The sequence below is a fragment of the Phaenicophaeus curvirostris genome, chromosome 27 (assembly GCF_032191515.1).
Source record: "Phaenicophaeus curvirostris isolate KB17595 chromosome 27, BPBGC_Pcur_1.0, whole genome shotgun sequence".
NCBI lineage: Eukaryota > Metazoa > Chordata > Aves > Cuculiformes > Cuculidae > Phaenicophaeus > Phaenicophaeus curvirostris.
The window spans coordinates 5820133-5840219 of NC_091418.1; the positions used below are offsets into that span (position 1 = coordinate 5820133).

Below are 20087 nucleotides of genomic sequence, written 5' to 3' on the forward strand. Positions count from 1 at the left end.
GCTGTGCCTCTGCTTTGTAGGCTGGTGGGTCCCAAAAGGCCTCCTGGGCTGTGGGGAGATGCTGCACCCCCATCAAGAGGGAACAGCCCCAGGAGTCTTTTGGGGCTCAGAGGGAGGGAAGGAACAGCCTCTGCGATGGCCTGAGGAGAGGGAGGTTTGCAGAGGAGACACCTCTGCTGCTGTATCCAAAGCTGACAGCATCCCCATGCTGCAGCACCTGTGTTCCCAAAGCCGGTGACATGAGCTGTGAGCGCCGAGGGGAAGGGGCTGTTTCCCTCTCAGTGTGCTTGGCACTGGGCAAAGCCCCAGGTGAGGATGGAGCACAAGGACAATCGCTGCAGGCAGAGGTGGGCATGCGGGAGGGGTGGGACACTCTCCTGGCATGTCTGCAGCCATGTGGGGTCTCCCCATGTGCGAAGAGGGTGACAGGCATCACTGCAATGGACATGGTGTCATGTCACATCTCCGTGCCCTGTTGGGAAGGTCACAGCCCTTCAGTGCTGCTGCTGGACTTCGTCACAGCATAACGTTTCTTCCCTCATCCTAAATCTCTCATCAGAGCTGAAGCGATGCTGCCAAGGGATCTAAGTAGGTCTTGGAAAAACAACTTCTCCCCACCTGCTTTCCTTCTGGAACAACAGCAGCTGTCGCCCCAAAAGGTAGCAGGAGATGTTTTGGGGTATAGAGGAGGCAGCAGGTGGAAGGCAGGGCACAGGGATGTTCATTAACTTGGCCTTGTGGCTCACAAGGTGATGAGCGAAGAGCTGGAAGAGGGCTCAGGTACAAAAGCCCAAGTGTCGATAACAAATGCAGGAGAGCAGGGGAAAAGCAGAGGTAACAGTGGGGAAAAATCCTCACCAACGAAAATATCCCAAACCGTGCCGTACACAACACCCAGCGGAGAGTTCTAAAAACAGTTTGGGCAAAGTTATTTTAATCTCATTTTCGACAAGCAAGCGGGTGCAATGGAGCAGGGTGAGCGCAGGGATTACAACTGGAGCTGTGGGCAGGGGCACAAGCCTGGGACATGATCCCGAGCCAGAGGAGGTGTGGACAGTGCCCCTGTCACGCATGGGAGGAGTGCCTCGCTTCAGGGTCTGCTGCATGCAAAGCGTGTGTTTGTGCCGAAGGATAAGGTGGGAAATGCACTGGTGCTCAACCCACGCTACAGCAGGGAGAACTTCACAGGGCAGGAGTGGAAAGGTGAGTGCTGGGAAGCAGGGAGAGTCAGAGAGCGAGCAGATGTGTAGTGAAGAGGATAAATTGATAAAAACGCCAAATAGGACGAGGAAAGCGGAGCTGGGAAGGTTCTCTGATGGGGAGAAGGGAGGCCAGTTGACGAGACCCCAGGAACGGCCCCTGGCATGGGAGCCAAGCAGCGGGCAGGGGAAGCTAAGGACATGAAAGACAGCTGTAACAACAGCCCAGGAAGCACAAGGATCTTGATGATCCCTGATGTGTCCTGCAACCACAGACAGGACTCAATGGCATCTCTGCACAGAAACGGGACCTTCCCAATTGGCCAAGACCAAGAAGCAGAGATTTCACCTCCTTGGAGCATGGATCTAGCCCTGCCTGCAGGTATCACCTCAACCCACAGACAAGGAAAACATGAGCAATCACAGGGTTTCCTCGAGACAGAGCCACCCCAAGGTGGTCAGGATCTCCTCGGATGACTCCAGTGCTGGCTGAGTTTGATTTCAGCTGCATCCCCACCCTGCCAGGGTATGCTGGAGAGGGAAGCCAGAAGGCACCTTGTGGCATCTCACAGGACAAAGACACTCCTAATCGCCTCATTCCGAGTTCATACAAAACCTGGAGGCACAAACTTGGGTCCAGGATGGGGCTGTACGTCCCACCAGCCCTCCAAACAAAGCCAAAGGGTTCCCAGGCGCTGAACGAAGCTGTTGGTTAACACAGGGCTGGGTGTCTCCTGATGAATGAATTGGGAGGAGTTGCAAACCACTTCTGGCTATTCCGCACACAGAAAAAGGAGATGCTCTCGGGTGAGAATTACTCACTCTGCTCCAGTTACCTTACAATTCTTCATATGAAATCTCATCCCACCATCAATATGTTGGCAGCCAGCTGGAGATCCTCACAACCCTGTGCTCGTGCTACTTTGAGGCATGACCTGGCTCTGGGGTTGGAGGTAATGGAGCCGCTCCCCACGCTGCCCACAGCCGCTCCAGAAGGCCCCAAATCTCGCTCCGCCTGCGCGTTGTTCCCTTCCTCCTCCGGCGCCGGGTATTTAACAAACATTGCCTCCGTTGCTGATCCTGGGAACACCCACCAGGGACTCCCAGCTGCGCGGCGGAGCAGCCACCCATTGGGCCATCTCCTCTTGAATGGGTTTACTCCTTCCCAGGATTGCTCCTCTTCCCAGGATTGCTCCTTATCCCTGGATTACTCCTTGTCCCACAATTGCTCCTCTTCCCAGGATTGCTCCTTATCTCAGGATTGCTCCCTTGTCCCAGATCAGCTAATTTCCAAGAAGCTTAAGAACATTCCAAAGCATAGGTTAATGATGCTGGTGCCTTCTTTTTCACACCCTTCCCATGCCATAACAGAGCCAGAGAAGCTCCTCTCTCTGGCAGGGACCTCATCCTTTGGCACCAGCTCCCTCATCCTGGGGTATATCCATAAGGATCTGGCCAGGCGGCGCCCGTACCACCTCCCCATGCACCACCCTTGGCACTTGTGCTTCCAGCAGCACATTCCTTCTCCATTTCCTGCAGCAGGGGCTCAGCTTTGGGTGCCTGTGACATGGGGCGCAAGACTAGGAGCCCACTCCTTCCTCCCTTGCAAGGCTGATGAGAGCCTTGAGACTCCCAAAACTCTTCTGGAAAAGCCTCTGTGTGGAAAAGGAGAGGGCAAAGATGGCCACGGGTGGCAAAACCCCACTCTCAGCACAATCCTGACCTCAAAGCTCCTACAAGGAGTTTGGCAACGACTTGAGATGTGAGATTCCATGCTGAAAGGGCAGCAACGCAACCACCAGGACAACTTCAGCTGCAGACCCAGTGCCAGGGCCACAGCAGAACTCAAACCCACGGCCCAGACATCCAGAGCACACTGGAAACCAGGAGGCTGGGAACTGGCAACAGCCCCCAGGCCACCTCGACAGAGAAGAAGTGTGACATGGGGATGACAGGGACACAGCCAGCCACGGTGCCTGCAGATGGAGAAGTGGCCACAGTGACTGCTTCAAACAGGATAAGTAAGGAATCTGAGGCAGGACAGGAATGAGCAGCAGGGAACAGGCATCTACTAGGAAGCTGGGGTAGGATGGGAGCTGGAAAAGTTGGAGAGCAAAGCCAGCAAGTACGAGAGTGCTGCACCGGCACCGTGGTGTGGTGCCACAGCTTGTCCCTGCTGGCAGACCCCGCGTGCCGGGATCGGGGTACAATGACCCCCTCTAGATAACAGATGTGCTCACACTGCCGTGGGCTGAAGCCTGGGAATCTCCCTCGCACCACCCGATGGATGCGTTGCTTTGCCAGCACCCGCTGCCACCCGCTCCAGAGCCACAGGCAGGGCACGGCCCACAGGCAAGGGCAGACAGCTGGGCTTTGAATGAGGAAAGCCAGATGCATCCACATCTGACTGAAGCTTCCAGCTGCTGTGGTCTTCCAGGTCAAGCCTGGCGGAGCTGGAAGCCAAGGCACGGAGACATGGCTGGCACTGGCCGTCCTTACCAAAACGCACTTCCCGGGCTCCAGGCTCCAGAGGGAACTCTCTGTGTTGATCTTATGGGTGAGTTTCCCTTCCACGAGGACACGCTGGCCGCTCCCCTCCAGCACCGCTACGCGAATCGTGCTGCTGCTGATGTCCACAGATACCTGGGAACACAAAGAGAGAAGAAATCATCAGGGAGGTTCCCACTTGCCCTCTTGCTGTGCTGGTTGGGGTGTAGGGTCAAGAGCACTCGCTAGGGATGAGAGAGAGAGAAGAGCTTTCAGACCTGTGTGTAGCAGGAGGGTGGGAATCCTGCTGTCATTTCAGAGTAAACAGCAACAGCTTTGGGGAGAAAGGAAATCTAACCGAGAACAAAAGGCACCAGGGAGCCCTAGAAGGATTCAAGGCGATTCTTCCTGCCATCAGGACTGCTCTGTGCCTTGGTTTCTCCACAGAAAAAAACAGCAACACTCTCCGCCCAGCATTCAAGGCTTGGATGCCACGTGCCCGGCCGCTGCTGTGATGACCTGGGCACAGGTGCGGGTGCTCCTGGGTCGGAGCACTTCCCTGCCAAGTAGGGGGTTTCTATGCTGTGAAGGGGCACGGCAGCTCATCCCACTTTTTGCCATACTGCACTGACAGCACGCTCCCTGGCTCCCTTTCCAGAGCCAGTGCCAGGCTGAGCCCAGGCCTCCCGTTGGGCATGCGAAAGGGACACTGCGGCACCATCCTCTTCTCCCGCCGCGGGGACAAGGGGACCAGGCAGCTCCATCCCACAGGAATGGGACCAGCTCCCGCCCGCAGCAGCCATACGGGGAGCCCCGCTCCGACCCGCTGTGGAGGTGACACAGCTCTGCCCTGGGGACACAGAAGCAGGCTATGACTTCGTTGTGTGACACACGGTACCCTCGGTCTCTGGAGAGACCATATGCTCTCTCCTTTCCCATTTAAGTCCGAGTTGCTGCCAGCAGCAAGGCAGAGCCAGGCTGGGGGATGACGGGAGAAGGTGGCTGGGAAGGATTAGGTTTGTGGCCCCCGTCTCTGGCCCGAGAGGAGGAGACTGCGGTGAGATTTGCCTGCATTCTCTCCCAGAGTTCCTCCAGATCTTCCTCCAGCTCTGCAGATCTCATTTGAAATGTTATTACATTATCCATTACCTAGGAGATTTCCAGCGGCTCACTAGCTCCACGCAGGCAGGAGACGGGCAGAGCTGCTCCAGGCAGCGAGGGCACACGGCCGCGGCTGAGCGATGTCACCTAGATAAAACCCCCTACGGGCTACAGGGAGCTGCCAGGGCTTTAATGGGACCAGAAGAGACCAGCACACACAGCACAGGGGGGCACTATGGGCTTGACCATGACTATAAATTGGAGAGGGGGAGATTTAGGCTAGACATAATGAGGAAATTCTTCACAATGAAGGTGGGAAGGCATCTTTTCCTCATATCCAACCTAACCCTGCCCTGGCACATCTTCCTGCCATTCCCTCGGGTCCAATGCAGGGATAGGACGGGGAATGGTTTTGAGCTGCAAGAGGGGAGATTGAGATTAGATCTTAGGCAGAAATGCTTCCCTGTGAGAATGAGGAGGCCCTGGCCCAGGTTGCCCAGAGCAGTGGTGGCTGCCCTGTCCCTGGAGGGGTTCAAGGCCAGGTTGGATGGGGCTTGGAGCCCCTGATCCAGTGGGAGGTGTCCCTGCCCATGGCAGGGGTTGGAACAAGATGGGCTTTGAGGTCTCTTCCAACTCAAACCATTCCATGATTCTATAGTCACAGGGGATCAGGGCAGGGACATGAGCTCTGGCTCTGCCAGGTGGGAGAGGACGCCTGGCTTTCACCAGGCATGACCCTGTGAAAGCAGCTCCTTCCGGATGGGAAACCTCTCCAGAGAGGCTGCAGTGCAGAGCAGCTTCCTCCACCCCAGGGCTGAGGCCTCAGGCAGGGACAAGGGGTGAAGATAAGACTCCGCTCTCTGCCACCACTGACTGCCCTGGTCCCCATTGCTGACAACGGGCTCTCAGCACAACACAGGGCCTGGCCAGAAAGGGTCAAGGGGAAAAAAGCAAGGTGACACCCAAAACGCCTTCCTGGGGGTTCTTTGAGGGAAGGAAGGCCGCAGGGGCTGGAGATAGGAAAGGCAGCGATGCAGCATTGCAGCTGTAGGATCCATGGGGCCAGGAGCAATCAAATGGGAGAGGGGTTTGATTCCAAGGTGGCTACACAAGCCACCTGGTGGGACTGAAGGACATCTTCAAGGCAGCTCTGGGACCCGCAGGGCATTAGGAGGGGGAATGAAGAAATACAGAAGGAAGAAAAAATCCAAACTAGGTAGTCTTAACCCAGCCACTTTGCAGCACAACCGGCCAGCATGAGAAATGATCGCAACACCCACTTCTACCTGCAGCTAGCAAACAGGCCCCTCTTGGGCAGCCCACCCATCGAGAGTGGGGACAGCAGCAAAGCCCACACCATTTTAGAACTCTGACCCTCCTCGTGTGGAAAGAAATGTCTGAGAAGACCCGGTGGTGCCCAGGGAACGCAGGGTTTGCTGCATATGGGCACCAGCTCCTTCCAGGGTGCCTCTGTGGACAAATCACCTCCACTCAGCATCCCCACTCCTCCAGGGACAGTGCTGGGGGTCTCTGAGGGGGTGCCCTTGCCTCCTGCCCCAAACTGTCCCGCAGCGATGTGCTCATGGCAAAATGAGCTGGGAGTTTGCCAGAACATGGACAATCCACACCTCTCCCCAGGCAGCAGCCAGGGCTGGAGCTGAGGGTGATCTCATGGGAAAAAAGTTGTCCCGGCAGCACAGCCACAGCCACGGACACCACAGCAGTTACGGGGCTCCTTGTGCCCCACCACACACTCCCCACAAGTGTATCTGCCCCCTAAAAATGCTTGGTTTTCCTGGCAGTGGTGAGGAAACCCAGCTCTCGTCTCTCCACCACCACAGTAATTTCTGTGCGCGCTGGAACGCCCACACCCGCCCACGCGACTCAAACAAGCAAACACAAACCTATGAAGAAATCTAGCTCATCTCCTCCGAGCCAGGCAAACAGAGAGCCTCGCTGTCATTATCTCTATTTAAGTTCTCGGGAAGCGCTTGAATCCTGGGGCCCCTGGTGCGCCTCTAAGTAGATCAGAGAGGTGGAGACGGCAGAGGAAGATGCTCCCACCTACCCCATCACCCATTCCTGCTCCGTGGACACTTTTTTGGAGCTCCATACAAGGAAGCCTTAAGCTCACCCGAGCGAAATTGTGCCATAGCAACAGCCTGAATCCAAAAAAGTGTCATCAGGAGATTCTGAGCAGCTTTAGAGTCGGGTGCGCTCTCAGCCCAGGGACCAAACGAGGCCGACTATTAATCTCGACTTGGCAGAGGAGCCAAAGGGATGATAATTCTTTAAAGAGAAGAAACTGTGAATGTAGGGGAATGCTTCTCTGTTGCATCAACAATGCAGCCAAGGCCCATCGAGCTTTCAAATGGCTCTGAACCATCCTGCCTTGGGCTGTGACCCAGCCTATCCGCTTCCTGTCCCCCGAGGCTGGAAAAGACTGAAGGAATCACTTGAAATCTGCCAAGAGGAGCCCAGGGACTGATGTTCGACAACAGGAGACACCTCGCAGGGAGAAGGGAATTCTGACATCTAAACAATTGATTGCTCTGAGAGGGCAGTGAAGGCAGAATCTGGGGCCAAGGCAGGCACTGTGTGGGAAGGAGCTGCCCCAAGGACAATAATTGATCACCTCAAGAGGGCAGCAAAGGCAGAACCTGGGGCCAGGGCAGGCACAGCTGGGAAAAAAGCCACATTGGCAACATGCAGGGGGCTCTTCTGCAGCAGGGAAGTTTCAAGTCCAGGAAAGGTCCCATCCCAGCTTCACTGAGGCCCCTGCGCCTCTGGATGGCAAAGGATGGGGTGGACAAACCTGCTCCAGGTCTTTTTTTGGCAAGGACACAACTCCCCTGGCACAGAGGGCACTTCCCTGGGCGGGGAGAGGCAAGAGGATGGCAATAGGATGCAGAGGGATGGAACATCCACCTGGATGCCCCCAAATCCTTCCAAGAAACAGCCTGGATTTGTTCCAGAGAGCCAGAGTGAGGGATGCATCTCCTGGTCCCCCTGCTGTCCCCGTGGCAGCCGTGGCAGCCCTCCGGTGCAGGCTGCTGCTGCCAATTCTGCTCTTTTGGCATGCTTGGGAGCTGTGTAGGCTGGAGCCGGTGAACAAACCCAGGCATGCTCATTTCAGCCACCCTGGAAGCAGAGGAGAATGAGAGGTGGGGGAGCGCAGCCTTCCCAAATGGAAAAATACAGACTCAGCCACGGGGACTCAGGAAAGACAGGAGAGTTCAAACTTCTGAATGCAACCAACGCCAGCCATGGGCATGTGCCCTTCAAGCCCCTTGCCAGGAGGGAACAGGAACTGAGAAGGAGAAACAACAGGATCGCTTGTGGCCATGAACAGAGAAAGGAAGTTCCTGCTTGGGCCGATGGGGTAGGTGAGACCTCCCCGCCCAGGAAAGAGAATTTCTGGCTGCTCAGCCTGCATCCCAGCTCTTTTTCACCTGGAGCAGGGAAAGCCACACATGGGCAGTGCCTGCTCCAGTTCCTGAGTGCCACAGGAGCCATTCCAGCAGCTCCCACTTGCAAATGTGAGCAGAAGACACTCTGAGCCAGAGGAGCAACCTGGGAAGGAGCATTCATCCTCATCCAGGCTCCAAAACACACATGTGAATTTGTAGTCAGGGGAACAGGAGAGAAAAAATGCAGAGCACCATGTGGTGCCAGGGAACCCTGCTGAGGCCGGAGCAACAGGACACTGCAGTCCCAACGGGAACACGACCAGGCTGGGACCGTCCATCCCCACCAGCTACACAAGGGAAAAACACACAACCGCATCCTGCTCCTTCAGTACAACAGACAAGGAGCCTTCCTGCTCCAAACACAGCTTCCTGCGAAAGCTGGGCACCCCAAGGGGAAGGGAAATGCAGAAAGACACATGGAATGGGTTGTATCAGAAGGGACCTGAAAGCCCATCCAGTCCCAACCCCCTGCAACGGGCAGGGACAACCTCCCACAGTATCAGGGTGACTCAAGCCCCATCCAACCTGGCCTTGAACCCCTCCAGGGACGGGGCATCTGTGACTTCCCTGTTAACATCACTTTACCTGTTTGCCTTTTACGATGTGCTTGGGCACAGGCACTTTAATCTCCAAGTCGCTGTAATCTTGGGACCAGGCGTAATTCTCTCGCACAGCTCCATTATAGCTGTCAGGGTCTGTCTGGAACTGCTCCTGTTTCCTGGGGGGAAAGAAAGGGGTGAGATAGTAAGTATTGGACATGCCAGAGCCTTGAGAGAGCAGGGAACCTGAGAGAAGGGAATGAGAAGCAGAAAGGGAGGGCAGAGCCTCTGCTCGGGCATCCTGCGAGCACCCCTGACATGCAGTCCCTCCCTTCCTTCTGGTCCTGTCTAGGAAGGGTTGGCAGAAGGTCTGGGTTGGCAGCCCCAGGATGCGGCAGGACACCAGTTGTCCCTCTCCTCACTGCACTGCAATGGAAGTCAGGCTGCTAATGGGACAACTGGTGAGATGCACAATAATTTGGCTGCCCAGAGGTACAGAGCTGCCCCCCGCTGGCTCAAGACACCTTCCTGGCTGACTTCACTTGAGCGCAGAGCTCCTCTTCCCCTCAGGGGACACCGTTGTGTGTGAGAAGGTGTGTGCTTGCTCCTGAGCCCCTGCTTCGGCTGCAGGAGGAGCAGCTCATCACTGTGACCTGCATTCATCGAATCCTGGAATGGGTTGGGTTGGAATGGACCTCAAAGCCCATCCAGTTCCACCCCTGCCATAGGCAGTGAGACCTCCTCCCATTGGATCAGGGTGATCCAAGCTCCATCCAACCTGGCCTTGAACACCTCCAGGGATGGGGAAGCTACCACTGCTCTGGGCAATCTGGGCCAGAGTCTTCCCACCCTCTTTGTGAAGATTTTCTTCTTAAGATTTCATCTCAATCTCCCCTCTTTCAGCTGAAAACCATTCCCCCTTCGTGTCCCTGCACCTGATCAAGAGCCCCTCCCCGGCTTTCCAGGAGCCCCTTTCTGTACTGGAAGCTGCTTTAAGGTCTCTCCCTGGAGCCTTCTCTTCTCCAGGCTGAACAACTCCAACTCTCTCAGCCTGCAGGGATGGTTCTGCCCCCTTCAAGAACTGGAAGGCTCAACATGACAAAAACAGAACAGGTTGTCCTCCTGGTTTGAGGGTGTTTGGGACAATCACCAGCTGCCATGGCCCAGGCAGTCGCTGACACTGAAAGAGGGGAAGATTGAGATGAGATCTTGGGAAAAAATGTTCTCCTGTGAGGGTGGGGAGGCCCTGGCCCAGGTTGCCCAGGGAAGTGGTGCATGCCCCAACCTTGGAGGTGTTCAAGGCCAGGCTGGATGGCACTTGGAGCCCCTGATCCAGTGGGAGGTGTCCCTGCCCATGGTAGGGGGTTGGAACTGGATGGGCTTTGAGGTCTCTTCCAACTCAAATCATTCTATGCTTCCATGATTCTAAGTTGCCATCACCCAGAACCCCCAGATCCCCATCCCTGGTGGTGCTGAAGGTCAGGTTGGATGGGACTTGGAGCACCCTGACCCAGTCAGAGGCGTCCCTGCCCATCGCAGGGGGTGGAACTGGATGGGCTTTGAGGAACCTTCCAACCCATTCTGTGATTCTATGACACATAGGCGATGGAGCTGCAGAGCGGAACGCCTCAGGAGCCATCGCAGCGTGGCACGGGAGGGGGAAACAGGACAAGTGGATCATGAGCAACACTGAACAAAACACTGTCACTTCCAGCAGTGGGAATCTCAGGAGAGGGATGAGGAGGATTTATCAGATCAAGAAGCAATAATCAATACAGGTTTCCAGCCCAGAAAAGAGATCTCCATCCCACCCGCGTCCCTTTAAACCACTGGCAGGCTGAGGAGCTAAACTTCTCGGGGATGCTTTGGAATGAAACACAATCTTTTCTAAAGATAGCTGTGGGGCTAACAAAAGGCAGAGTTATTTTAAAGCAGTTTGATACGCACCTAGTCCTCAATGTGGAGTGGGATAAACACAGGGCTGCAGCGAGTTACATAAAGGGGGGGCCGGCAGTGAGCAGCCCCGGGGACCATGTCCCCCCGCACCCCACTGCCTCCCCCACACCCCACGGGCCAGCGCCATGCGGGGGTGGCTTCCCGCAGCACAGCGCTCTGGGGATTACGTAAGATCCATCGATTTTAATTAAATTAGGCTCCAAGACGGTTGCAGGGTGTTGTTGAAGGGGTTATGTGTACAAATCACCCCCCTTTGGTTTTCGTTGCCGGTTTCCCAGGGTTTTACCTGCCCTGCTCCACCACCCGTGCCCCTGCCTGCGTTTGATCCGGCTCCCCCAGCAGCGCAGGGGGCCAGCAGCGGCCACTGGCTCCCAGCCTCGGGCCAGTGATTCCAAGGAGCATGGTATCCCTTTTTTCAGGCATCTTGGCCTTGCCTGGCGGTCACCCATTGGGTGCCCATTGCCATGGAAACGGGGTTGGCATGGCAGCACTGAACCGGCGCTGGCGCGGGTTGGCTCCAGCTGTCGGCTTCCCAACCGCCTCCAGATTGTAGGAGTCGAACAGGCTGGAGGGCAAGAGGGGGGACGGTGCAGGCGGCAGGGCTCCACAGGGCTCCACTCGCATCCCACCGGGAGTAAACAGGTTGGAATGCAGCATCACGTCCCAGAGCGTCACCTCATGTGTCCCCAGGCCCTCACCCAGAGCAGCTCTGTGGTGGCTCCGGGCCCTGGAACATCCCAGAAAACATCTGGCACAAGCCCCAGGCAGTGAGGTTCTCTCTTGGTTGAGGATGGCAGGACAGCTCAAATACCCTGGCAGGACGTGTCCCAGGTCCATGAGGCTCCAGCCCGACACCTCACATGCAGGAGCAAGCACGTATGCGGCCACACAGGGAACAAGAACAAACCTGACTGGGGTTAAAAACCTGCTGGGTTTTCCCTCATAAGAGAGCGTTTCCTTCTAATCCTCCTTCTCTGAGCTGCAAGGCAGAGCTCACTGAGACCCCGAGACACAAGAGGGAAGGAATGCTGGCTGGAAGTCACCATCCCAAGCGCTGTCAGCTCCCTCCAGATGAGCAAAGAATCAGATGTGCACCACAAAAGGCTCTCTACTTCCAGGTTTTCTCCCCTAAGGCCTTCCCTAAGAAAAGCTGGAAGGCAGAGCGACAAGGATGGGAGAAAACCCATCAGTGCAGAGGCAAGTGGGGCAAGATGCCAGCTGCAAGTGTCTAACAGCCACCGAGAGATAAACACAGTACTGGTCATTGACACAAAGCCACCGTGTCCATCCCGTTTGTGTCTCTTCAAAGAATCATGGAATGCCTTGGTTTGGAAGAGACCTCAAAGCCCACACAGTTCCACCCTCTTCCATGGGCAGGAATACCTCCGACTGGATGAGGGTGATCCAAACCCCATTTAACCTGACCTTGAACACCTCCAGGGATGGGGCAGCCACCACTGCTCTGGGCAACCTGGGCCAGGGCCTCCCCACCCTCACAGCAAGACATTTCTTCCTAAGATCTCATCTCCATCTCCCCTCTTGCAGCTCAAAACTGTTCCCCTAGTCCTATTCCTGCATTCCCTGATCAAGAGCCCCTCCCCAGCTTTCCTGCAGCCCCTTTCCATATTGGAAGCTGCTCCAAAGTCTCCCTGCAGCGTTCTCCTCTCCAGGCTACCATAACTAGCACACCGCACCAGGGGATGGAGCGATGTTCCAGAGCCAGTTTGCCGGGATGGCTCTGCCCCCGCCACCTTGTCCTCACACCCTCTGGGCTGGCTGGGCAACATCTTGCCACAGCCACCCCATCACTGCACTCAGGCTTCAGCGGGGAAAAGCTTCCCCTCGTGCCTAAACCTCCCTCCAGCCATGGTTGCACGTGCTGAGGGTGGCACCATCGCTTCTCCACTCCTCCCTTCTTACAGCCAGCCTGAACCTTTCCAGCTCTTCCTGCAAGTCACCACCACTGATCCCTGCTCCTGACATTCCAAATCCTTGGATGTGAAGCTACTGGGGTGACTTTGTGGCCCAGAACAAGATCATGGGCGAGATCATGAAGGCCCCAGGATATTCCCCTGCATGTTTCACTGCCTGAGCTTGAGCAAACGAGGTCTCAGCCTCATTAGGCGCCTCTGAAAACGGCTGACAGCTCTACCATCTCCTGGAGCAACCCTTCCTTTCCTGGAGGGTTTCCAGCCTGATCCTTGCCTGGTCCAACTGTGCTTAGCACATGCCATCCTTCACTCCAGAAACTGGACCCAGCTCCCTGGCTGGGAAGCAGCTTCCTTTGCTGCTCCCAAGAGCCACATCCAGCGAGCCGTGCCACCGCACAGAGATGGCCCTCCTGGCCAAATCCATCCCTCACATTGCTTCAACAGCACCACCGTGCAGTGGGTGAGAGAACTTCCTGCATGGACACCAGTGCTAGGAAATAACCCCGTCCCCAGACCCACCAGGAGAAAACAGAGGCTGGATGAGAGCACAGGTTGGATGGTGATCCTCCCGATGGAGGTCAGATCCACAGCTGGATGGTGATCCTCCTGACGGAGGCAGCTTGGATGGGGATCCTCCTGGCAGCCTGGCAATAGTGTAGCTGCTCCTGGTGCGACAGTTGCCTCACCAGGATGCCAAAACTACAGCAAGGAAGCTGCGGAAGGGAAGGGTCTTGAGCACACGTCTTATGAGGAGCACCTGAGGGACCTCGGGCTGTTTCGCCTGCAGAAGAGGAGGCTGAGGGGTGACCTCATTGCTCTCTGTGGCTCCTGGAAAGGAGGTTGTAGTGAGGTGGGTTCTGTGCTCTGCCCCCAAATAACAAGCGATGAGATTAGAGGAAATGGCCTCAAGCTGCACCAGGGGAGGTTTAGAGTGGATATCAGGAAAGATTTCATCACCAAAAGGGTTCTCAGGCACTGGAATGGCTGCCTAGGGAGGTGGTGGAATCCCCATCCCTGGAGGGGTTTAAAAGACAGGCAGATGAGGTGCTCAGGGATGGTTCGTCGTGGACGGGGACGGTTGGACTCAAAGGTCCAACCAACCCATTCGATGAACCACCCACTGGGCAGGGCCGGGGACAGCAGGGCTGACAGGGAGAGAGGGCGAACAAGCATCCGCTTTTCAAGCTGAGGGTTTGGCACCGCGTGCACTTGGCTGCCGGGTGGTGGGGATGGTGTGGGTGGGTCTGTGTGTTCTGTCTTGTTCTATTTTTGCTCACAATGTGTCATTTTGGGGGAGGTGAAACCTTTAACAATGCACCCTCGAGAAGCAGCCGATCTGTTTTCCACTTCCTGGGAGCTGCACCGCATGGCTGCGCTGTCACCGGAATTGGAGCCGCTCCCCTCGCATGGGTCAGACCCCAAATGGCAGCAAGAGGGGCCCAGGGTCTGCGGAGAGGCAGCCGCGTTCCTGGGAAGAGGCAGAGCCAGTTCAGGGTGCCCGAGGGCCGCACCACACGCCAGGGCCCACGTGCAGATCTCTGAGCACTTCTTATCCCAGGATTTCCTGCTCCATGGGTTGGTGACACATGATGAGCCAGCAATGCAGAAGCAAACCTCTCCTCTGCAGACACTTGGCGGAAGGCATCTCCCTCCTTGGGGATGAAGCAACAGCTCCAGTGTCGGCTCTAAAAGCAGCGCTGGACACATACCAGGAGCGGGAGTCAAACACTGAGGGCTGGGTTTAACGTGTCCCACGAGAAGCAGGGCAACTCAGCGAATTCCTCACTCCTAAGGATTTTTGGTGCAACGACCCAAAAGCTGAGGAAGGGATACAGCAGCACAATAGAAACTGTCCTGCCCAGTGCCCCAGGTAGAGGGCAAGTCCATGCGAAGGATGGATCATAATCCCATGTGCTTTTTTACTCCAGAAAAAAGAAGAAAAGGAAAAAGTTCCCAAGGATTTCCAGAACTACTCAAGGAAACTGGTTCCCTTAGCCTGCAGCACCTTGGCTTTCCAGGATATTATTCCCTCTCGGGAAGCAGAATGATGGACGTGCAGGATGCTTGGGTTTCGCAGAGTCAGGCGTGTCACCGCACTGGCTCAGTGCCCACTGGTGCTGGTTTTGCTGAGCTGAGGGGGTTCCTGCCCCTCGCCAGCACTGCCGACACCTCCAGCCACTTGGCATTCACAGGGAGCTTTCTCCAGGCCAGCGCTGCTGTTTGCTCTAAGTCGAGGTGAATTATTTAGACAGCTCTAGGGGAAACGTGTCAAGCCAGAGAAGTGACACAGACATGGAGATGAGTGGTGAAGGGAAACCACCTCAACAGCCAAAACTGGGTGAGAGGGACCGGCCAGGGCCCAAGAGGATGACAAAGGGGCAGATTTCAACTAGACATAAGGAGGAATTTCCTTGTGATGACAGTGGTGAGGCACTGGAACAGGCCGCCCAGAGAAGCTGTGGCTGCCCCATCCCTGGAGGTGTTCAAGGCCAGGCTGGATGGGCCTTGAGCAGCCTGATCCAATGGGGGTTGGAACTGGATGGGCTTTGAGGTCCCTTCCAACCCAAACCATTCTATGGTCCCATGAGTTTAACTTGCCAGCAACCAGAACCCCCATATCTCATCCCTGAAGACGTTCAAAGCCAGGCTGGATAGAGCTTGGAGCACCCTGATCCAGTGGGAGGTGTCCCTGCTCATGGCAGGGGGGTTGGGACTGGATGATCTTTAAGGTCCCTTCCAACCCAAACTATTCTATGATTCTATGTAGGGAGGAAGCCAAGCTGGCAAAGTGGAGCAACCAACACAGGAATGCAGACCGGGAACCGCTGCCCTCTGCAGAGCTGCTCCTGAAGGAAGGGCTGGGAACAGTCCTGTGCTACCTAAGCTCAGCCATCAACACTGCAGCCCACCAGACTCCACAGGCAAATCCCAACTGCCAAAGCAAGCTTCTCCTTTCCGTGATGTCTTTATCCCTCAGTTAGGGGGGAACAAGAGGGTAATGGTGCAGTACGGAGCTACTGTGCCAGTAAACAATAGAGAAGCCCACCTTGGCTCTGTACTTTCACCAATGTCAGAGGCACGGCACGATGCATGAAGCCTTCTTCTCTTCTCGAGAGGTTGCCAAGAATGGAAAGATCTCATTAAGTAATAATGAAGTTCCGAGCAAGTAGGAAAAGAGAAAATCAGGCAGAACATGTCCACGTGCCTTAACCCAAATAAGCAGGGAGTGCGCGGGGCCTTCCAGGGAGATGCACCGAGCTCCGTCAATCCAGCCAGCGCTCACCGCAATGATCAGACACTCGGATCAAGGCTGCTGCTCCGTGACAGCAGCCTAGAGCGAGTGGCGCCCATCACCATAATTAATCCTGTGTCCTCAGCACTGCGATGACTCAAGAAGGCACTGGCAAATTCAGGAGGAGAAGCTGCCGCTGACACACAAGCGTCTTGGGCTGCCGTGCCACAAGGCACCCGGCACTGCAGCGGGGCTGTGGTTGAGGGCTTTTCCACCCCGATTTGGTTGGAAATGCCTGTCCTGAGGTGGGTTCCTTCAAGCTAAACACGTCCAGCACAGCTCCTAGTGCATGAGCCGGCGTGTGGTGGAAGAAGGACCCTATGTCTTGCACGCCACAGCCCTGCCGTCTCCACCCCATAGAATGTCCTGAGTTGGAAGGAACCCACAGGAATCACAGAGCCCAATTCCTGTCCCTGCACAGGACAACCCCAAGATTCACACTGTGAGGCTCAGCGTGTTGGCCAAATGCATCTGGAATATTGTCCAGCTCGGCACCATGACTGCTCCTGGGGAGCTGTTCCAGTGCTCCGTCACCCTCTGGGGGAACAACCTTTTCCTCATGTCCAACCTGACTCTCCCTTGGTACATCTTCCTGCCATGCCCTTGGGTCCTGTGCAGAGATAGGGTGAGGGGAACGGGTTTGAGCTGAAAGAGGGGAGATCGAGATGAGATCTCAGGCAGAAATGTTTTGCTGTGAGGGTGAGGAGGCTCACACTGGATCAGGCTGCTCAAGGCCTCATCCAACCTAGTCTTGAACACTTCCAACCCAACAGAGCCCATCAGGACACTATCCTCTTGTATTTCATTGCCCAAGGTGTGAGAAGGGGTCAAGGTTCCCCTCTACAAGGTGCACAACCTGCACGAGAGAGCGCTGTTACTGCCCAACTGGGCAACCAAAGAGCGAACTCATCCCAGCGAACCCAGAGAACCCACCCACCCTGCGGCTCTAGAGCCCTCCAGTCCCCTTGCACAGGAACAGGATGCTCTATTGCTCTCCCTGCTGGGCGAGAGGTTTGGTCTTCTCCAAGCTCAAGCTTCTCAGGGGACATTTTAGCCTTCCCTTTCGGTTTCGAAGCTATTTTGGGAGCCGTTCAACACAGCCAACTTCCTGACATTAGGCGAGTTGAAATACCAGCGCCGGCACGCAGGAATGCTTCGTAGCATCGGCACCAGAGGGATGGATTTTACTGCTGCCAGGATATTTAGGTCAAGGACAGCAGGACACACCACTGTTTGGGAAAGTCCCCTGGGACCTTTATTGTTTGCACAGAGCTGATACAACCTTGGATTTCAGAGGTCTCCTCCAAGAGACCTACGTGCAGCCAAGCCAGGCTGGATTCAATTACAGCTCCCCTGGAAAAAGGGGAGAAGGCCAAAGAAATCCAACAGGATATGGGAGCACAGGACAAGGTGGACTTTTAGATACCATACCACCAACAGGACCTGGTCCCATCTCTTCCAACAGCACAACGGGATCTGGTTCCCCCTCTCCCAACAGCACAACGGGATCTGGTCCCCTCTCTTCCAACAACACAATAGGACTGGGTTCCATCTCTCCCAACAGCATAATGGGACCTGGTTCCATCTCTCCCAATACCACAGTGGGACTTGGGTCCCTCTCTCCCAACAGCACAATGGGACCTGGTCCCAATGGGATTGTGCTGGACTCATGTGCTTGCGGTGGTTTTCCATGTCCCACCACTCCATTTGGTGAACACAGTGATATTAAATCAAGCAAACAGACAGCTCTTTCCTTTTTCCACAAGAATTGGGCACGCACTGTCCCTCAGCCTCCAGCCCTGGGATTTTCTGCTTGTTAAAAGCAAAATTTATAGGTTTTAATTTAGTTATTTTTGGTCCCGGGACCTAATTTAGGAGCTCAGTACCTTGGTAGGGCAACCAAAGCCCTAAGCGATTCTGTGTGTGACAGGGGAACTGGTGCTGCGCTGCTGAGCTCAGCAACCCAGCCAAAGGACTCCAATTGCCCATGAAAATGCTGGGAAATTGGGCCTTGACTGATTCCTCATCAGCTGCAAACGGCTTGTTACAGGTGAGGTGGGATCTCATCCTCAGCTCAAGCATCTCAACCCTTTGAAAAGACACCTCCCGAGCCACTGAGTTTCCACACCTGTGGTAGAAGGGCTATGTATTAAAATAATTCTCCCAGCAGAAAGTCACCGCCTCTCTTCATTGTTAGAAGAAAGGCTTGGCAGGGAGGACCTCAATGACACAGAATCATGGAATGGGTTCGGTTGGGTTGGATTGGAAGAGACCTCAAAGCCCCTGCCATGGGCAGGGACACCTCCCACTGGATCAGGTTGCCCCAAGCTCCACCCAACCTGGCCTTGAACCCCTCCAGGGATGGGGCAGCCACCACTGCTCTGGGCAACCTGGGCCAGGGCCTCCCCAACCTCACAGCAAAACATTTCTGCCTAAGATCGCATCTCGATCTTCCCTCTTGCAGCTTCAAATTGAAGCTCCCCTCATCCTGTCGCTGCACTCCCTGATCAAGAGCCCCTCCCCAGCTTTCCTGGAGCCCCTTTCCATACTGGAAGCTGCTTTAAGGACTCCCCAGAGCCTTCTCTTCTCCAGGCTGAACAACTCCAGCTCTCTCAGCCTGTCCTCGTATGGGAGGTGCTCTAGCCCTTGGAGCATCTCTGTGGCCTTCTCTGGAGTCGCTCCAACAGGTCCATATCCTTCCTGTGCTGAGGACTCCAGAACTGGATGCAGGGCTCCAGGTGGGGTCTCACCAGAGCGGAGCAGAGGAGCAGAATCCCCTCCCTCCGTGCTAGTCCCTCTGCTCTTGATGCAGCCCAGGACACGGTTGGTTTCTGGGCTGGGAGCTCACATTGTAGCTCATGTTGAGCTTCTCACCCACCAGCACCCCAAGTCCTTCTCCTTAGCGCTGCTCCCCATCCATTAGAAGTTCCCCCCTACTTCTTGCCTCCTAGGAACCAAACAGGGCAGCACCATGAGTCCTGGGCTGCAGCTCCCTGAGAGCAGAACTGCTTTTGTGTCACACAAGGAGTGGAGGATACGCTGCCTTTCCCCTCCAGGGGTGTCAGAGGAGGGAGGTCTGGCCAGCGTGAGGGGGGTTTGAGCAGGGAGGCTTTCATGAAGCTCATGTTCCCAGCGAGCACAGGCTGCAGCTCCCACCTGGAAAGCTGTCACCAGCACTGATGAGCGCTAGGAGGGGAAGAGGGTTTGAGTGATGTCCCTTATCTGGGAGAGGACCTTGTGTCCGGGGGGTTTCTTGGCTTCACTGGGACAGCCCAGGAACAAAGAGATGGGATAAATGGAGAACCCTGATGGCTTTACACGCACGCAGAGCACAGGGGTGGCTCTCACTGCCCCAGCACTGGCAAGGAACAACGGAGGATTGTGAGGAGTGTGAGGATGCTTAAATGAGAAACAACCACACAAAGGACTCTTCAGGACTCGTCAGCCTAAAAAAACGGAGAGTAGGAAATCTCAATAGAGGGTGGAGAAGGGAAGTGGGGAACCACTCACTGCCACTCTAGGCTTCAGAACCAGTGTGGCGGTGCGGCACAGTGGTGGACTTGTGGCACAGCAGTGGATCTGTTGGAGGACACTGTCACTGAGGGCCCAGGCATCGAATACTAAGCGCTCAACTGGCTTAAAAGCCACTCAATTTGCCAGTGGCACCGGGAAAACACAGAGGAAGCTTCACTCCACACTCGTTTTGTTCTCCTCCTCTTCCTCAAGCATCTGCCACTGTTGGAGACAAGATACGAGCACAGATGGAGCTCGGTGGTACCAGGTCAGGCCATTCTCCGGAGGTCTGTCTGGCTCCTGCTGGGTCCCGACTGCGCTGGGGGAATTCCCTGCACACAGCCTTAGGTGCCTTGCGGCACCTCTGTGCAGCCTGTGCATGCAAAAGGAATCGGAACCAGGACAGACGCTCCCTTAAATATGGATCAGGATCAGCTTGGTCTTTCTGGGTCAGGCTGGAAGAACAGCAGGGACCCAGCAGTAAGCTCACCAGGAAAGCCCACGGGGACAGCGGAGAAGAAACGAGTTTAACCAGCTGCTGGTCTGGAGCCCAGACAGAGCCAGAGATCTGTAAGTTCCCCTGGAAAAGGTCTGAGAGG

General features: G+C 55.6%; 1 protein-coding gene across 1 annotated transcript in view; it reads right to left on the reverse strand.

The window, feature by feature from the left end:
- NUDCD3 (NudC domain containing 3) overlaps positions 1–20087 on the reverse strand; it is a 35186-nt gene that overhangs the window by 5613 nt on the left and 9486 nt on the right. Inside the window, exons 3-4 of the mRNA XM_069877486.1 lie at positions 8843–8975; positions 3699–3842 (exon numbers count right to left, since the gene is read on the reverse strand). Of these exons, the coding sequence (XP_069733587.1) occupies positions 3699–3842; positions 8843–8975 (277 nt within the window). The remainder of the gene's footprint in view (positions 1–3698; positions 3843–8842; positions 8976–20087) is intronic.